The 21,253-nt window shown below is 35.4% G+C and overlaps 1 protein-coding gene across 2 annotated transcripts in view; it reads left to right on the top strand.

Annotated features, from left to right (window-relative positions):
* Positions 1-21,253, top strand: part of LOC123566653 (excitatory amino acid transporter-like) — a 69,058-nt gene that overhangs the window by 22,890 nt on the left and 24,915 nt on the right. For both annotated transcript variants that reach the window (XM_045360942.2, XM_045360941.2), the window contains exons 3-5: positions 4,567-4,765; positions 12,750-12,957; positions 14,896-15,170. In XM_045360942.2, coding sequence (XP_045216877.2) covers positions 4,567-4,765; positions 12,750-12,957; positions 14,896-15,170 — 682 coding nt within the window. The remainder of the gene's footprint in view (positions 1-4,566; positions 4,766-12,749; positions 12,958-14,895; positions 15,171-21,253) is intronic.

The raw sequence follows: 21,253 nt of genomic DNA, 5'->3' as shown, positions 1-21,253 counted from the left end.
CCCCAGCATCAGCGTCGGTTTAAGTTTTTGATAAAGTCAAATATCTGTTGCTATCAAAGCTATTGACTTGAAACTTACTGTCAAAGTCTACACTAGGAGAAACAATCCCCATAACTTTGATTTGAATTTTGATAGAGATATGTCCCTTTTAAACTTAGAATTTTTTCGTTAAAGTGCTATAAAGTTTTTACTAGCAAAGCTCTAATTCAGAGTCAAGCACTGAAAAAAGTCGAGTGCACTGTCATCAGGACTGCTCCTGTTTCATACCCTGTCAAACAGATTTGCTCTTGTCCATTTGTAATATGTCAGCTTACAAAAATTACGTACATAGATTCCAATAGTCTTGTTTAACAAATGACAATTTTCTTTCTTTATCTAGCATGAAAAAGTTCATACGTTCACAGAATGACCACCATGTATATACATGTGCAGTTGTGTGCAAAAAAGAAAAATGTTAATTTCCTGACTATTCTCAAGCTTTTAAATATTCAAGAAGACATTGCTAAGAATACAAAGTGCAGAAAAAACATTTTTTCGTATGAGAGGTGTCATTTTCCACAGCTGGTAATTTGGTTTAGGTCTTTTATTGATAGGTAAAATGCTATTACTGTCACCATTATTGAATCTTCACAAAATATACCGTAGAGAACCCTGCCAACAATGTTTCCAGTGAAAAGTGATTGTCAGATATATTCAATTGACTGAGTTTTTTTTCCATCTGTCGGAAAAACATAAAAATGTTCGTTTTTGTCAGTACATTTTTAGCTCACCTGAGCATGAAGTGCTTCAGGTGAGCTTTTGTGATCGCCCTGTGTATGTCGTCCGTTCGTCGTCTGTCCGTTTCCAACAATTTGACTGTTAACACTCTAGAGGTCACAATTTTGGCCCAATCTTAATGAAACTTGGTCAGAATGTTACCCTCAATAAAATCTTGGACAAGTTTGATATTGGGTCATCTGGGGTCAAAAACTAGGTCACCAGGTTAAATCAAAGGAAAAGCTTGTTAATACTCTAGAGGTCACAGTTTTGGCCCAATCTTAATGAAACTTGGTTAGAATGTTACCCTCAATAAAATCTTGGACGAGTTCGATATTGGGTCATCTGGGTTCAAAAACTAGGTCACCAGGTCAAATCAAAGGAAAAGCTTGTTAACACTGTAGAGACCACATTTATGACTGTATCTTCATGAAACTTGGTCAGATTGGTAGGGTCCAGTTTGAATCTGGGTCATGTAGGGTCAAAAACTAGGTCACCAGGTAAAATCAAAGGAAAAGCTAGTTAACACTCTAGAGGTCACATTTATGACCATATCTTAATGAAACTTGGTCAGAATGTTAATCTTGATGATATTTAGGTCAAGTTAAAATCTGGGTCAGGTGGGGTCAAAAACTAGGTCACTTGGTCAAATCAAAGGAAAAGCTTGTTAACACTCTGGAGGCCACATTTATGACTTTATTTTCATGAAACTTAGTCAGAATGTTAATCTTGATGATCTTTAGGTCAGGTTCGAATGTAGGTCATCTTGGTTCAAAAACTAGGTCACCAGGTCAAATCAAAGGAGAAGTAAACTAGCACTTTAGAGGCCACATTTATGACCATATCTTAATGAAACTTGGTTGGAATGTTAATCTTGATGATCTTTAGGTGAAGTTTAAATCTGGGTCAGATGGGGCCAAAAACTAAGTCACCAGGTCAAATCAAAGGAAAAGCTAGTTAACACTGTATAAGCCACATTTATGACCGTATCTTAATGAAACTTAGTCAGAATGTTACTGTTGATGATCTTCAGGTCAACTTAAAATCTGGGTCAGGTGGGGTCAAAAACTAGGTCACCAGGTCAAATCAAAGGAAAAGCTTGTTAACACTCTAGAGGCCACATTTATGACTGTTTCTTCATGAAACTTGGTCAGCATGTTAACCTTGATAATCTTTAGGTCAAAATCGAATCTGGGTCATGTGGGGTCAAAAACTAGGTCAACGGGTCAAATCAAAGGAAAAGCTAGTTAACACTCTAGAGGTCACATTTATGACCATATCTAAATGAAACTTGGTCAGAATGTTAATCTTGATGATCTTTAGGTCAATAGGTCAGGTGAGCTATACAGGGCCTTCATGGCCCTCTTGTTACTGTTGGGTTTGAATTTCGCTTTTTTGGCAGTTACGTAATTATGTCTTGCTTAAATTCCATGGAGATATGTTGTTTTGTTTTGGTTGTCTGTTCATTATCCATCACAGAATCATTCTGTTTCTTTTTTAATACTGTTCAATATCATGTGCAAAATAGAATTTTTTACCCTACTAAATTTTTAAAACGGACTGTTCTATCATACAGTTTGGGCAGTATGACACGCAGGCTGATCTTGGGCTAAATTTGTGTCAATGGCAAGACCACTTACCGCCAGCAGGTTAAAGGTTAAAATTCGAGATAGTAATATATGCTTTTTATTAGCTCGACTATACGAAGTATATGGAGATCTATCCTACTCAACCTGGCATCGGCGTCAGTGTCCTGCGTCCCCACCTTGCAATTGGTTTAATTTTTTTTACACTTTCTCTTTTTTTCTCATTAGCTCTGTAATTACTTAATGGATTTGTTTCAAACTTAAAATAATTATTCCTCATCATCACCCACATTATATGGCACAAGGGCCATAACTGTCACACCAATATTTCATGAATTATCACCCCTTTTTATTTAGAATTTCAGGTTAAAGTTTTGATGCACTCTCACTTCTAAATGGATTTGATTCAAACTGAAAGCAGTTGTTCCACATCATCTCCCACACCATATGACACAAGGTCCATAACTCTGGTACCAATATTTAATGAATTATTCCCCACTTTAACTTAGAATTTCATGATGAAGTTTTGATGCACTTTCCCTCTATCTCAGTTATTACTAAATGGATTTGATTAACTTAAAGTAGTTGTTCAACATCATCACTCACATCATGAAATATTTCCCCTTTTTACTTTCTCTATCTCAGTTATTACTGAATGGATTTGATTCAAATTTTAAATAGTTGTTCCAACATATCACCAACATCATGTGACACAAGGTGCATAACTCTGGCACCTCTTTTATGAATTATGCCCCCTTTTACTTAGAATTTAAGGTTAATTTTGATGCATTTTCACTATGTCTTAGTAATTACTTAATGTATTTGATGCAAACTTGAAGTAGTTGTTCCACATCATCACCCACTTCATATGACACAAGGTGTATAGTTTTTGCACCATTATTTTATGAATTATACCCCCTTCTTGCTTAGAATTATACTAATTTAGTGTTTTGATGCACTTTATCTTTATCTTTATCTCTCTTATAACTTAATATTTTTGACACAGACTGGAGCTATTTTGCAATATCTTCATCCACATTGGGGTCATTATACACTCCAGTGACAGCTCCAGCTTCCTCAGATGTGCCCAGTTTCACTATCCAGCATCGAAATAGTCGAGCACGCTGTCTCCTGTGACAGCTCTTGTTTCTTGACTCCTTTAGCTTACATAGGTTGTGAATCCATCACTGGTCTTTATTAAACACTAAATTTTGCTGGGGCTCATATCAGAATTTGAAGAAAAATGTTTTGGAATTAGAACAATCTATTGAATATTAAAGCAGTTTCTGAATGAATCTGATGGCCAATAGTCAGTAAATATACACTATAAACTATAATGTGTGTGTGGGGTCAGGTCAAGGTGTCTTTTTGATTAAGCAAAGATGAAATTGGCATTTTTTAATTCGCTGATTTAGGGTTACAGAAAAATATCGTATATTATGATACTTGGAAAATTGCAAAGTTAAGATATTGATCATGTAAGAACTTTCTCCGAAATTGATGTTTGTTAAGTATGTTTTAAATCGAAACTTATTCTGAAGAAAGACAGCCTTTGTAATTTACAGGATATTAAACCAGTCTTCAACATGGCATTTTGTCCAAGTTTTACAACTTTCACTTAGATACAATGATGCCCTAAAGAGAAATCTGCTTTCTTTGATAGATTATTGTAGAATGAGTTTGACAGCTTGCTAATGTGTTGGAAGTGACTGTGCTTTCCAATGCCACGGCTATGTTTTTCCTTGTTTCTGTAACGGACCTGTATTACTTGTTTTACTGCTTAAAAAAGAAGATGAGTTTCTTAAGCTAATAATTATTTGTGTAGATGAATCAAGATTAGATTATCCCGTTATTTCTTGTCATTTCCAAAAATATGCTGAATGTTGAACATCCCCGCCCCCACCCACTATTGGTTACACAGTAATTGTGCTCATTCCTATTGTAAATGATAAGAGTTTCATATAATTACTGTGAAATCATAAATATTCATGGGGGCATGGGGGTGGGAACATTTTTTGTGGTTTTGCCAATCCACGAAATTAAATCCCAGCAGATGAAATAATTTTTTCTTTTGAAATATACCAGTATCCTCAAAACTTGTAATCCTTTAATTTTTGTATCCACAAAATAGCTGTTTTAAAAAATTGCCAAAAGCAAGAAGTCTCATGCCCATGTAAAGCAATTATTTCAAAGTAAGCAATAAAGCCAACCTTTTTTTTTTCAGGTGGGAAGATTGTGCAAAGAAAATCTTTTGCTCATCCTGACAATTGCTGGGGTCGTACTTGGCATTATTTTGGGTTGTATTATACGATTAGCAGAACCGTCGGAGAACGCCATCATGATAATCTCATTTCCCGGCGAGATCCTGATGAGAGCACTGAAGATGTTGATCTTACCTTTGATCGTATCCAGTCTTATCGTAGGTATGAAATTGGTCAAATTTACTTCATTTCTCAATTCCAGAATCCATGCGCATGCATATTAAGGTAGTTCTGCACATTTGATTAGCCGGAAGTGACGGTTAACCTCATTTATCCAGAAAACCTAGAATTACGTCTAGCAGCTATTGTACAGGTAGCATAGATGTTGCCGGAAATCTGTTATATCCCATGTATAATCAGTGCTAATGTTTTCCTTAAGAGTAATTTTGACAAAACGATGGGATCTGATCTAAAATTATTCAAAATGATAAGTTTTAAACAAGATGATATTAGGGGAATTATGAAAAATAAAGCACACTGACCTATACAGTTTATATTTGGCTATATAATGATTTAACAAAAACTATGAAAAGTTTTATTAAAATCTATATTGTGGAACTTTTTCTGTATGAGAAGATGTCATCAAAAGCTCATGTTTTCTATACAAGCCCATCTAGACGACCAATCAATCTAACAAAAAAATGGAGCATATCATGTCCCTTTTTTTATTGGCTGAATTTCCTTCGGATACAATAATTCTTTAAAAAAAAAATATGGTTTGATAAAATTCTACTATAAAGAATGTTATATTTGTTTCAAATATGCAGAACTACCTTAAGTAGGGATAAATGATTTAAGATATTTAGGAGAATTTAGTGCAAGATAATTTTAGTGTTTTTTGTTAAGTAGATACAACAAAGTCTGATTCTCAATACAGTTTATTGTAAGCCCAACATAACAATTACAATATAAAAAGAAAACAAAATAGCAATAAATAATTCAGAATTCAATACAACTGTTGACTTTGTTAAAGGCAAGATTGTGTCACTTTTACTTTCATTTGCTTGCAACAATACGATTGGCCATTTGCCATACAAGCCTGCCAAGTGCCTACTTAAATAACAATCATAAAGTATGATTGTGTTTATCAAGAAATCATATTTTGGTTTTCCCTGTATTCAGTAAATTTTGAGTTATTTCATTAGTGATACTAAGATGGAAATAATTACCACCCCATTGAAAATCCATGAGAGCTTGGTGCCACCCCCATCCCATTATTGATCATGGGAGATAACTCTCGATGCTATTAATTTTTTATATAATTATGTCCCTTTTTTCCTGAAAAGAAAGATAATCAGAACTAAGACAAAATATTTATAAGATAGTACAAGCGGAAAAAATCTATATAATATAAAAGAAAAAAGAATAAAAAGACGAAACGAAAAAAAAAAAAAAAAGAAAAGATTTTCTAGTCCCTAGCTGGATTTGGAATCTGGTAAAGATTTGTCTTAGAAAGAAAATTTTGTTTTGTATTGTCATTACTTAAGTTAAGTGACTACTGAATACAGGTGGTGTCTAAGACAGGTTTAACTGTGAACAGAGTCTTGGCAATCCAAACAACATGCAGAAATATTAATAATTGCTCATTTAGAAACTAGACAGAATTTCTCTCAGCATTTCCAAGGAAGAAAAGATACTGATCTCGAGAGTTATACCTAATTTTTCACAACTCACTGTTCTAGAAAATATATAGATAAACTGCAAGCTAATAAATGTCAACATAGTTGCTTTTTGTGGCTTATGGTTTTATTATGTTAAACATAATATGGAAAAATACTCTAAGATGATTGAGAAAGTACTTTATAACTCTGTTTCATACAACATGGGAAATATCTTACATTGTTACAGCATGAAATGCTTCCATGTACTTTCTTAAGTTACATGTATGCTAGGATGTTAAGCTACACACTGCTGTTAATGTCACAGCTGGCAGTCTGTGACATGGGTTATCAACAAATTTTCATGTCCTGCAGGCAGAATGCATTCGGTACACTGAGGTACAAAGAGTGAGACTGAGACCATTTATTATTATTTTAGTTTAGTTTATACTAATTTATTTTAGCTCGATTGTGATGGAAGCTTCAGGCTTATTTGAACCACTCTCGAGTCTGCTTCCTGGAAAGACCAGTACTCAGGTGTCATATGAGAAGTCGTGGCCGTGACTCCGACCCCAGTAGGGCTCGAACCCACGACCCAAGGGTTGAGGGACCGACACCTTTACCACTAGACCACCACTGCCCTTAACCATGACCATGAGTTTGATCCTGTGATAAGATGAAAATCTTTTGTTTTGCAACACACTCTGGTGGAAGACATTTCATCCTAAGCATTTGTCTCTTTACCTCCCTGTAACAAAAGGCTTTTTTTTTTCAATGTTATTTGCCATGACATCCCTCTGATGAAAGACTTTTCATCAACATTTTCCCCCCTACTATTAACTGTCTAATTCAATTTTACATCTGCAATATTTTTTTCACCTTATCCCTTCTCCTCCCCTGCCCTCCCCTACTCACTTCTTCTTATGAAAGACTTGTCATCTTAAATCTATTCCCATACCCCTGTCACCAACCACTTCCCCCCACTCCCCTTACAACATGCCCATCTAATTTATCTTGTGAAACTTTAACTGTTTTTTTATTGGTTAAATCTGTCATAGCCACCTGCATTAAACAGACACTTTGCTTAAATGGTCATTTAGCTAACTTCCAAACTGACTTTTGTTCTTACTTAAACCTCTTCAACAGCTACATGTCTTAAGCAGTCATGTATTGCTCCCTAGGCTGCCTGCTGAATACAGTTTTTTCTTTTTCAAATGTTGATAATACTGCTGGAATGTAGCAATACGTCCAACACAATATGTAATATTTGCACACTTTGAAGTAAACATTTTCTCAAACAAACAACACATTTATTCAACTTACAGAAAGTTCAGTGAAACCTGCTTGAACTTTTAACAAGTTTGTACAAATACAGGTAACTTCAACAGCCAACTTCAACATATTGTAACTAAGCAAGTTTGAATACCTTGTATGGGGAGCCAAAGTCTAAAGCTGCCAGTGGGATTTTGGTTAAACTTTATACACAAAGGGTCATTGTCAGCCCTAATTTGGCATTTGTCAGCATTTTCTAGATGTATCAGAAAAAGAATATAGTTTTATATATGCCTCATGAAGGAGGTATAGTTTTATTTGTATAGTTTTATATGCCTCAGAAATAAGGTATAAATATGTATGCCTCAGAAGGGAGGTATAGTGTTCTATGCTTTGAAAAGAGAGAATATTTGAATGCCTCACAGTGTAGGTATATTTTTGTATGCTTTGAAAAGAAGGTATAGTTTTCAGTGCCTCTGAAAAGAGGTATCATTTTGTTTGTGTCAGAAAGGAGGTATCATTTGGTATGCCTCAGAAAGGAGGTATCATTTTGTATGCTTCAGAAAGGGGGTATCATTTTGTATGCCTTAGAAAGGAGGTATCATTTTGTATGTTTCAGAAAGGAGGTATCATTTTGTATGTTTCAGAAAGGAGGTATCATTTTGTATGTTTCAGAAAGGAGGTATCATTTTGTATGCCTTAGAAAGGAGGTATCAGTTTGTATGCCTCAGAAAGGAGGTATCATTTTGTTTGTGTCTGAAAGGAGGTATCATTTTATATGCCTCAGAAAGGAGGTAAATCATTTTGTATGCCTCAGAATTAGAAATAGGTATCATTTTGTATGCCTCAGAAAGGAGGTATCATTTTGTTTGTGTCAGAAAGCAGGTACCATTTTATATGCCTCAGAAAAGAGGTTTGGATTTGTATGCCTTGAACTGGAGGTATTTTGTGTATACATCTGAAAAGAGGTATTGTTTTAATTGTCTCAGGAAGGAGGTATAGTTTTGTATGCCTTGGAAGGGAGATAGAGTTTTATATGCCTCAGAAAGGAGGTATGGTTTTGTATGTGTCGGAAAGAAGGTATAGTTTTAGATGTTGCACACAGGAGGTATAGTATTGTATGCCCTAGAAAGGAGGTACAGTTTTATATACCTCAGAAAGGAGGTGGTATAGCCCGCCGGCTAAGCTCAGTAGGGAGAGTGCAGATCAACGGATAGTTGGGTTGTAAGTTCGATCCCCGGGCAAGGAGTATGTTCTCTTTGATGATTTGATAAAAGACATTGTGTCTGAAATCATTCGTCCTCCACCTTTGATTCATGTTGGGAACTTGGCAATTACTTGCAGAGAACCGGTTTGTACTAGTACAGAATCCAGAAACATTGGTTAGGTTAACTGTCTGCCGTTTCATAATAGAAATACTGTTGTAAAATGGCATTAAAGTCAAAGCAAACAAACAGAAAGAAGATATTGTTTGTTTGCCTCAGAAAGGAGTTATAGTTGTATTTACCTCAGAAAGGAGATATTGATTGCTCACACTGTCCAGGAGTTTGCCCATCAGTCCAAGCACTTCATGTCCTAGTGTCAGATGTTAAGCATGGTGGTATGACTTGTTGTGCACAGAAGTCAAGTCTGTATCTCTATGGCTACCAGAAAGGAGCCCAACTCAAACCCTAAATCTTAACAATGATTGACAAGGGCACCTCACGTCAGGCATTCTTCAATAACTAGTGACATCTTTTACCTTTTTTAATGAAGTTTGTTTAGACTACTTTACCAAAACTGTTATTTGGATTTCAACCAAACTTGGTTGGAAAAACCTTTTTATGCCCCCGGCATCTACTGATGCGGGAGGCATATAGTGATTGTTCTGTCCGTCCGTCACTCTGTCCGTACGAGGTTAACCAAATGGGACAGTTTCGTCTAGCATCAATACCCCTTACTAGAATTACTTGATACTAATGCAGATGTAACCTGTGACCATTCTTCATCTTCAGACATCACCTGACCTCAGTTTGACCTTGACCTTGACCTCATTTTGGACTTAGGTTGCTTTATATGGGCCAATTCTTGGTTAACCAAATGGGACCGTTTCGTCTAGCATCAATACCCCTTACTAGAATGACTTGATACTAATGCAGATGTAACCTGTGACCATTCCTCATCTTCAGACATCACCTGACCTCAGTTTGACCTTGACCTTGAACTTGACCTGGTTTTGGACTTAAGTTGCTTTGTATCGACAAGGATGCCACTGGGGGCATCAAGCGTTTATTGAACGCAGCTCCTTGTTTAAGCTTTATTTTTCAATGTTTTGTTTAGGTATTTAGGCAGGGTTATAGCTCTTGAATTTTTTCAGTGAATAAAGATCTCTTCAACTGCTTATCTAGTTCAAAGGGTCTGCCATTTGTTAGGGTTAGTAATATTTTTATGTCCTTGTAGTCAGGGTAAGCTTAATTTCATCGTACTCTTTTGAAATGGAACCGTTTTCTAACACAATTTCTAGTTACATAATAATATTAATAAATTACCTAGTTAGTTTAGTAAATGCCTAGTTTTCACATCATTCATTACAAAAATTATTACTTAAAGGATTCTGATTATGTCATAAGTCAAAATGTCATAAAATTTTCCATTTTCCCCAGGGAATGAAAAGATCTGTATCTGTTTAATATAAAATTGAGGTGCTGTTTGTAATTTACATGGTAATAAAATGGATCTTGATTATTTCACTTAGGTGAAGATAAATAAATATTGTGTTGTATTTTATTTAGATTGCATAGTCAGACATCCCACTCCTAACTTTTGTTAAGTTTTTTGACAGTTTTTGTTAGTTTATCTGACAATTTTTTTTTAATAAAAGTTTGGTTCAGTTTTGTATTTTTATTAATCAATAGCACCACATGATTATTTGGTTAAGAAAATTCAAATTTGTGTTAAAACAGGTATCAATAAAATTTTTAATGTGTACTGCAGCAGCAGCAATGTCATTCAGTCATTTTTAACTGAAATGGAGATTAGGGTGTTTTTAAATGTTAAGAATTACCCCTAGGAATAACTAATTGAGCCGTGCCATGACAAAACCAACATAGTGGGTTTGCGACCAGCATGGATCCAGACCAGCCTGCGCATCCACGCAGTCTGGTCAGGATCCATGCTGTTCGCTTTCAAAGCCTATTGCAATTAGAGAAACTGTTAGTGAACAGCATGGATCCTGACCAGACTGAGCAGATGCGCAGGCTGGTCTGGATCCATGCTGGTCGCAAAGCCACTATGTTTGTTTTCTCATGGCGCGGCTCAATTAACATTTACAAATAAATATTGACAAAGCAAAGCTACGGGGCACACATAAAGTAATTTGGTTTTAAATTATTCTTTAGGTTGAATAAGTTGATAACATGCATGAAAATCATTGTTAAGTTTGAGTACATGAATAAATATATCCTGATTTATTGAATGAACAATTAATCTTTTAGGGCTTTATTTTGTGAACAAAACAAAAAAAAATGTTTGTAGTTTTATTGTTGTTTTGTTTATGTATTAAACATGCACTTTTGTTCCAGATCATGCAATTTGAACGGTAAAGGTGGTTTAACCACCACTGATTTACCAAAAAATGGTTGTCAGTTTTGTTTTTCTACAACAGGAGTTGAAAGCCAGGTCTTCCACGATTGCCGTCTGCCTTGTTACAACACAAGGCTGCAATTATCATGGAGGCTTTTGGTACACTAATGATGAAGATTGAGAAAAAAGAGGTTTTTGACAAAAAGTACTTTAACATAATGTGCACTGATATTAGATTAATTAATACATATCATTCATGACTCATTTAATTATTTTAATGCCACTGAAGGTGGGCATATTAAAATCACACTGTCCGTGCATTCGTGCATCCGTTTAAATTCTTGTCCCAGCTGTAACTCTGCCATCCTTAAAGGGATTTTGAAATAACTTGGCATAAATGTTTAGCATAATGAGATAATTTGTCTTGCACAAGACCCAGACCCTAGCCCCAAGGTCAAGGTCACACTTAGAGGTTAAAGGTAACATGGTCTGCTTTTTGTCCGGTCTATAACTCTGCCATTTTAAAATTACTTGGCCCAAATTTTCCGTATAATGAGATAATGTGTCATGCGCAAAACCCAGACCCCTAGCTCCAAGGTCAAGGTCACACTTAGAAGTCAAAGTTTAACATGGTCTGTTTCTTGTCTGGTCCATAACTCTGCCATTTATGAAGGGATTTGAAAATAATTTCATACAAATGTTAACCATTTTGAGAAGGTGTGTCATGCTTATGACCTGGGCCTCTCAGGTCAAGGTCAAGGTCACCAAATTATTCATACCTAAACTATTCTGGCATATTTTGTGCAGACAACTGTAGAATTCTTAGGCACTTGCTGGGGGCACTAGTCACTAATAGTGACAGCTCTTGTTTTAAATTAGTTTTGCCTTTTGTATTTCAATTTTATCAAAGTCATAACCATTTCAAACACACAAAAACATCAGTAACATCAGTGTTATATTATAAATATGTATCAAATTTGCTCTTGTTACTATATCACCAGGAAAAAAATTAATGAACTGCATGATTCTTATCTTCTCACAGACTTGTTAAATAATGAAAAAAATGTAGAAAAATGTATTCATAGTCATCATATTTGTCCTATAAAGTGACCTCTGACATTTTGTGTACCGATTAACCTTGTATCTACTATTAAATTTTGATTATTTGCCTTTTTGGTCCAAAGTGTCTTTTTAGAATAAGAATTCAAATTGTCAGCCCAGTGTCAAGGTCATAATCATTTCCACATTAATTTATTTAACTTGTTGAAAATAAGCTTTCAATAAGATTCTTTTCCCTGCTTTATGCTCAAAATTTAGATTTTTTTCATGTGAGAAAGTCATGCAGCTTCCTTGCAGAAGGCTGATGGTTCTACCTGGTTGCCAGCCATTGCATAATGCTTTGAGTGGCACTTATAGGTCTTTCCTCAACTAAAAAGTCCCAATATGATCTCAATTATGTTGGTGTTACATTAAACTACAGCTTAATGTCTGCATTTTTCATTCCTGACCTGGACAGACCCATGCCACATGTTACAGACTGCTGTTTTAAGCTGTGTTATAGACATAGGTCATTTTCTTTTTAGTGTAATTAATAGTGTAGAGGTCACTTAATAGGACAAATATCACATTTCACAGTTTCAGTTTGTGTAAGATATGTGCACCATAATACATTTTTAAGGAAGAATGGAAGAACTAAGAATATTGTTTGTTTACAGGTGTGTCTTCGTTGGACGCCAAAGCCAGCGGTCATATGGGACTACGGACTTTGTTGTACTACTTCGGAACGACGTTTATGGCGATCATTATTGGAGTCATCCTGGTTGTCAGTATTCATCCTGGTGACCCAGTTTTGAAAGATGAAACTGCAGTTGCTAAGGGAGACAGCAGAATTACCTCCCTTGATGCATTTCTTGACCTCATAAGGTTTGTTCTTTTGATTGAAATAGTGATAATTGAGCCACACCATGACAGAACCAACATAGTGCGTTTGCGAACAGTCCATGGATCCAGACCAGCCTGCACATCCACACAGGTTGGTCTGGATCCCAGCCTATCTTGCACTTAGGGTTTTTGCTTATCTTGCACTTAGGGCTATTACTGGTTGGTGTGATAAACTCAATACTGAATTATATTTTATTTGTCATGGTCACAGCTGCTCCAGTAAATGTTTAAATGGGAAAACAACAGTGAATAGCTAATAAAATTCATAGTTATGCCTGAACTTGTTTCTTATGACTCTTTATTATATGGGTGCTTACCATGTTGGAAACTCATTTATTTTAGAAGCCTGTTTGACCCTTCATAACACAGTCACCTTCGCATATGCTCTGGTATTTTAACAGTGTTATAAGTAAACAAAGGAAGAGTCATTTTAAGTGTGATAAATACAGATTTTGACAGTATTTTTAGCTCGACTATTTGAAGAATAGTTTAGCTATTCTACTCACCCCGGCGTCAGTGTCGGCATCACACCTTGGTTAAGTTTTGCATGCAATACATATGGCTATCTCCAAAACTAATGCAGATATTGAATTGAAACTTCACATGTGTCTTCGGGGTTATAAAACTAGTTGATAGCATCAAGTCCCATAACTCTGACCTGCATTTTGGCCAAATTATGCCCCCTTTTGGACTTAGAAAATCCTGGTTAAAGTTTTACATGCAAGTTACTATCTCCAAAACTAATGCAGATATTGAATTGAAACTTCACACCTGTCTTTGGGGTTATAAAACTAGTTGATAGCATCAAGTCCCATAACTCTGACCTGCATTTTGGCCAAATTATGCCCCCTTTTGGACTTAGAAAACCCTGGTTACAGTTTTGCATGCAACTACATACAGCTATTTCTTAAAACATATAGATTTGAAACTAAATATTTTTTCTTTTTCTAGATCAATTTCCAACCTCACTGGGCCAAGTCCCATAACTCTGACATGTATTTTTCGCAAAGTATGTCCCCTTTTGGACAATTCTGGTTAAAGTTTTGCATGCAAGTTATTATCTGCAGAACAAATGCAGATATTAAATTAAAACTTCAGATGTGCCTTCGGGGTTATAAAACTAGTTGATTGCATCAAGTCCCATAACTCTGACATGATTTTGTCAAATTATGTCCCCTGTTGAACTGAAAACTTCTGGTTAAAGTTTTGCATGCAAGTTACTATCTCCAAAACTAATGCAGATACTGGATTGAAACTCTGTAGATACTTTAACATTTAGGGTAATGTTTTCCTGCTTCTGGGACAATAATTTGAATAGTCGAGCATTGGCTGTCTTATGGACAGCTCTTGTTGGTAGTTGAGTTTCAGTGTTTCTAGCTGGTAGACTTGATTTTTAGAAAGAAACTATTCAATCAACTTAGTTACGAAATGCAAATTTAATCTGTGCGCTGCGCCAACCTGCCTGCTCAGCTCAATAGGGAGAGGGGCCATGAGTTCGATCCTCAGGCAGGTTGTATGTTCTCCGTGAAAATTTTATAAAAGACATTGTGTCTGAAATCATTCGTCCTCCACCTCTGATTCATGTGGGGAAGTTGGCAGTTATTTGCGGAGAACAGGTATGTACTGGTACAGAATCCAGGAACACTGGTTAGGTTAACTGCCTGCTGTTACTTATTAGATTAGCTATGAATTACACATCTGCATAGAAGAAGCATTCATTTCAACAGATGGTTGTCAGTTTGGTTGTCAGTTTTGAGTCATAGCCTAGGACACATAGAGATAGGAGAGCAGGGCCTGATTTATGGCAGTGCCCAGGGGGCCTGACTCTATCTAGAATGCAAAGGAATCCAACATGTATATACATATGTTTGCATGTAATACTATGTAATGGCAGCCTCACTTTTAAAATTGCATTTTCAGGAACTTCTTCCCTGACAATCTTGCACAGGCCATGTTTCAGCATGTCAAAACATCGTACAGTGATGTTAAAGTGAAGAAGAAACGTATACAATTAACACCTTTAACAGACAACATTATCCTGAATGGAACAATTTTGATTAATGAAACAACGGGGCAGCGCATCAATGCAACACTGACAACCACCGCAGAGGGCAACTTTACGAAGCAGATTATCGAATATGAAGAAATGATGGAAGTCAGAGGACTCAAATACGGAGATGGAATAAATGTTCTTGGTAAGTTGAACTGATACGGAGAAGGGATAAATGTTCTTTGTAAGTTGAACTGATACGGAGAAGGGATATATGTTCTTGGTAAGTTGAACTGATACGGAGAAGGGATAAATGTTCTTGGTAAGTTGAACTGATACGGAGAAGGGATAAATGTTCTTTGTAAGTTGAACTGATACGGAGAAGGGATATATGTTCTTGAACTGATATGGAGATGGGATAAATGTTCTTGGTAAGTTGAACTGATACGGAGATGGGATAAATGTTCTTAGTAAGTTAAACCAATATAGAGACGGATTAAATATTCGTGGCAAGTTGAACTTATGGAGATGATAAATGTTCGTGTTAAGTTAAACCAGTTCAGGGGTCTCCCAATGAAATTTTTGAATTATGCACAACAAAAAGGTGCCCTAAACACCATTTCTGACAAATTTCTGAGCAGTTCTTTTTGATATATACCAAACTTGCTTGTATAATTTGAGTACAAGTGGAGAAATTTTGAAATTTTACAAGACAAAATGGAACATTTTAAACCATTTCTAACAAATACTTGGCAATTCATGTTGAATTGTACACACTACCCTCCTTGCATAATTGGAATACAAGTGAAGATGGAGGTTCAGGGTCCTTTCCACGAAATTTTAAAATCATACGAAACAAAAGGGTGCATTTAGCTGATTTCTGACAAAATATCTGAGCAATTCAGGTTGAAATGAACAAACCACTTGCCTGAATAATTGGGAGTACAAGTGGAGGTGGGGGTCTTTCCCAAGAAACATTGAACTTCTACAAGGCAAAGAGTTCATTTTAAGAAATTTTTGACCATAGATTTAAGCAAGTCGGGTTAAGAAGTTCACCATACTATCTACTGTAATTGATGAACAGAGAGGGGACTCAGGAATCGTCCGCGAGAAATCATGAAATTCTACTAGACAAATTGTATATTTTAAGCCATTTAAGACAGAATATTGTAAACACAACATTATGTGCTTTATGTTTAAAGCGCACACTTAAGAGATTATATGAGTACCGCTTGAAGAAAAACAACTGAGTGACAATCTTGGGGGTCGAGTTGTTACTGACTCTGCAAATACACAATAAACAAACTCACTTAGTCTGTACACCAAGTCAGTTAACGAAAATCAAGACCAGATATAATTTTCTTTGAAAATATGTACGATTTATGCATTTGTTATTTGGATATATTAACAATGAATTTTTAGTACACAGACATCCTAAATTAGGCAAAGATATACAGACAGATACCGTTACCTAAATTAGGCCAGAGTTTTTTTATCTTTTGTTTTACGGGAGATTTTTGAAAAATGAGCAGGGGGAGGAGGGAATAAAAATAAAAATAAAAAGCTTGAAAGTCAGCATCTCGGAAAAAAATAAAAATAAAATAGAATTTTATAAGATTTTTTTTATTTTGATGAACTTTCGTTTCAAGTTTTGTTTACTTGTGTTTGTGTCCAGTATTTAATATTGTGATGTATTGTTATGTTTTAAGACTATAAAAGCCATTTATACAGGATGAACGTTGAATAAAAGTTTCATGCATACTTGTGAATAAACTGCTTCAGGCACTGTAACTCACACTGGCAAGTCTTTAAAATTCAGAAAGCTTGTTTTACTTAATTTAAGTGGAAGACAAAAATTATTTTATCTGTTACAACAGCCACAGTAAATTTCAGTGACAGCAAGTAGAGACTAAACACGTCTGGTATAGGGTGGCTTAGTAGTATAGTAGTTTTGATGGTTTGGTTTGCTTGCATCTTCTGCTGTGTAACCTCTGCTTTTTATACATAATATTTACTTATTGTATCTTTCACCAATATCATCTTTAACGAGCTAACTTTACAGTTTATGCCAGCTCATAATATACTGATTTTATCAGCAAAATAAAGTATTTAATAACTTTGAATAACAGTCATAGTGCAGAGGGCAGATTTTTTTTCAGTGATGAAAAACGAAAGATAATCTAGCAAAAAGTAATCTGAAAATTTACCTCATTTAACTCATTTGCACCTTTTTATAATACACTTAGTTCAAGTACTGAAGTTGCTTCTGTAATTTGCACCTTTTTATACTACACTAAGTTCAAGTACTGAAGTTGCATCACTTTTTGTCAAAATATTGTCTCCAATAAAAAGTATTCTTTATTATTCTTTATACACTTATGAATTCTATTGAAGTTACAAAAGAAATGAACCATCTGTCTGAGATTTTCCCAAACACTACCAGCTGCTTTATGCCAGACAGTCCCAAGCCTGTGTAAAGTGTGAGGGGTCACCATTGAAATAAAAATGTAAACAAAATCTGCTGTTACAACATTTATTTGTTCTGCAAACAACTAATTAATGTTTTGAATAAAATTTAATGTCAAAGCACCTTTGATATTGTATTACCTTTCTATGGCAAACTTGTAAGTTGAATCTATTGAAAACAAAATGTGAGTAAGACAATCTTTAGACAATTTAATACTTTTAATACTGTCACTTTTATGAAATGAGTATTATGTACAATAGTATTATTTCCCGAAAAATATATATTTTGAAAAGTGTCTAAAAAATTTTGGACACAATCATCGTCCATCCACCCGTGTAGAAAGAGAGAGAAAAAAAAACGTTAAAGATTATCGGTAATTATTCAGTGATAAACTAAGTAATGTTGACCTTGTTTTCATGATCAATTTACACCCCTCTAAGAGCTAAAAGAAGTGTGTCAGTATCTTGACATCTGAAGCGGAGATCAAAGCGGTATTTTTGCTCGAGATTGTCATGGCATTACGTCATGTTTTCGCGCCATGTGCATGTATCACTGTCTGATCGTACCACATCGGTTCTTAAAATTGCTGAGGAATAGAAATAAATAAAAAATTTCTTCTTTAATTTGTTATCAAAAGCGAATGTGCTATATCCCGTATAAAAGGTAAATGTCTCAAACGATAGTTACTATAGTGGATATCCTACCTCTGTGACCTATTTGCCCTCGAGGAATTTACATTATTGTTTGACAAGAAAAACTTTTAAATTGTTGGTCAAAAAATACATGTACAAAGATTCATTTATAACTTATTAAAACCCGCAGTGACATCACATTGCTTTATTTTAAAATCGCATTTCTACTTACGTTCACGAGGTCACGTAACCTATTCTGCCGCACTAACAGAAATCTGTTTGCCAAAAATCGTCTTACTCCATGTATTGTAATCGCAGCCGCTTTTTCATTATTTAAGATTTTTTTATTCTGTTTTTTGTACTTTCTGGTCAAAAGTCTGAATTTTAAGCCCATAGAATTCATCATTTATTTACTTTTAGAAAGAAATAAGTAACTAAGATCGCGCTGTTTGAATTTTTACAAATGATTATATGAAAATTCGACCGTTTTTATAGAATTTTGCCTACATTTCTGTCGATATCTTATTAAAATCATTATAGAAATCAAAAAGTATTATTTTTCAAGGGGTGTTGAAAGCTTGAAGCGAAAATATTAAATAATGAATGCACTACGCACGGTTTTTGTGTACGTGTCGATGTAAATTAGATGTTACGATACTAAAGTTACACGTGCTTGTGGAATGGAAAATTACCGGCATGACGTTTTGATATCTTTACGATTCGCGGGTAAATTCCAGTCAATCCGGGTAGCGACTGAACCATCTCAAAGTTTGTTGACGTTTTGTAGATGTAATTTCTGAATTTTGGTAAAGTAAGGACGTAAAAAAACCACTCGCCCGATCGTCCGAGTACACAGCGAGGTCCACTCGTCCTACTCAGACTTAACTCGCCAATGCGAGCAGGCGAGTGGAATTTTACACCCTGTTAATGCCGATAAATGTGCGGCAAAACACGATATTTTGCACGCGTTGAACTCCCTTCCTGTGAAATTACGTCCAGGTGAATACACTAATTTTATTTTCTTTGGGGCTGTAAACAGCCGACCGGCGGAAAAAATAAAATAAAACTCGGGAAAATGAATTTTAATTTTATTCCACTTTTGCAATATTTAGGACCGGCGCTCCCGTAAAACGAAAAATAAAAAAACTCTGGCCTTATCAAGGGACTGCAAAAATTGCATCGACATATCCGAAGTTCGACATAATGATATCGTCTGTTTAGGACTAGTTTTGTATCTGTGTAGTAAATACGATCTTAATTTTAATTCCATCAACCTAAACAAGATATTGTGCTAATAATACCGAGGTAATGATAAATAATACTGTTAAAATATGTAGAGAAAAGCTAGGACCCACCAAAACACGTAGTGCAAACTGGAGTATCAATCTAACCAATACCGAGGTAACAATATTCAACTGTATATGTATTACAAAAGTACAGCTGCAAAGAAAGTTTGAATAAACGGTTTACAAGCATTGACTTAATTCCATATAAAGATATTAGAAATTGATCTGATAGATCTTATTGTACACTTTGATGATAACATTTTTGAAAGGGAAAAGGAGACAAATCCGGTCAGGTCTTCATAACAAATCTGTTTGCCTCATTCATTTGCAGCAAAATCAGAAGTTGTGATTTTTGTAGACATGTTTATTAAATGTATTGAAGAAAAGAAAAGTCAATGAGGCAGCTGCCTCGCTATGCCTCAACATAGTTACGCATAAATAGTTGTGCAATTTTGTTAAAAATATTGGTTTGTGACTGTTGCAGTTAGAATGAAAAATGTTGTAACAGTCAATTGTTTATAATATATACGACATATTTATGTTATAATAAGGTTAAAAATACGCCTACTGGTTACAGCTATATGTACTAAAGAGCTCACATCTCTAGAGTGGTCTGCAAAATGACAGTCAAAATAACGTTCATTCAGTGAAAGATAAAGTGGTTCGGTGGGTTATAAAAAAGCAACTGAATCCATGATTTGTTGACAAGACATCTATATTATCATCAGAGAATAATAGCATCAGCAGTAAAGGAACCTTTACCCTGCTATATTTCTATAATGGACTGGTCCATCTTTCAATTTGGACAGTACCACTTATTATTCAAAGGGGTTTTCACTGAAAATTTACTGACTGAATAGCGAACAGTGCAGATCATGATCAGACTGCACGGATGTGCAGGCTGATCTTGGTCTGCACTGGTCGCAAAGGCAGAATCATCTGCCGCCAGCAGGCTAAGGGTTAAGAAATCAATTGTTCAAACTAATTTACTTTAGCTAGAAGTATGGATGCACTTGCGTGTGTCCATGGAAATTAAAAATCCCCATATTACAATTTTAGGAAATTACTGTTAGTGGGTATTGTTAAGAGGTTTCACGGTACTCACTTTATTAAAACATCTATCTATTACAAAACCCTATCCTGTTCTAGAGACTTTCATTCTCATACAAATTGCAGTTAAAACGAACTAAAGACTAAAGTGCCAGTCCCTGTCAAAGCCAGTTATTCAGATTAACTGGAAAAGTGAAATATTTAGGCAAAGTGATTGTCATTTTATTTCGGGAAGTGTCTCTCAGACTCTAAAACTTGTTATTCAGTTGTAAATTCATATTAAAGATAACCGAAGGGAATTGTAAAGCATTGCTTAAAGTGGATGCATTTGTTTCTAAGCAATGAAATACTGGAAAGAGAAGATGATCTTGAGTATGTGAAAGTATGTGTATTTCAAAAATAAGATGCATGCTATGAAATATAGAATGTTACAAAAAGATTTATTTTCAGTTTACAGTTGAACCCGCCTAAGTGACCACTTGTAAGAAGCAGCCACCTGCCTTAAGCATTCAGTCAGCTAACTTCCCAAAGTGACATGTTTTTAGCTCACCAGAGCACAAAGTGCTCAAGGTGAGCTATTGTGACCAGTCATTGTCCGGCATCCGTAGGCGTCCATCGTCCGTCATGCGTCGTGCGTCAACATTTGTCTTGTGAACACTCTAGAGGCCACATTTGTGATCCAGTCTTTATGAAACTTGGTCAGAATGTTAGTCTTGATGATCTGTAGGTCAGGTTCGAAACTGGGTCTTGTGGGGTCAAAAACTAGGTCAGTAGGTCAGATCAAAGGAAAGGCTTGTGAACACTCTAGACTAGAGACCACATTTTTGACCCAATCTTTATGAAACTTGGTCAG

This window comes from Mercenaria mercenaria, chromosome 8 (assembly GCF_021730395.1).
Source record: "Mercenaria mercenaria strain notata chromosome 8, MADL_Memer_1, whole genome shotgun sequence".
In the NCBI taxonomy this organism is placed as follows: domain Eukaryota; kingdom Metazoa; phylum Mollusca; class Bivalvia; order Venerida; family Veneridae; genus Mercenaria; species Mercenaria mercenaria.
The sequence above is the reverse complement of the archived record's forward strand: the minus strand, read 5'-3'. Positions and strand labels throughout refer to the sequence as shown.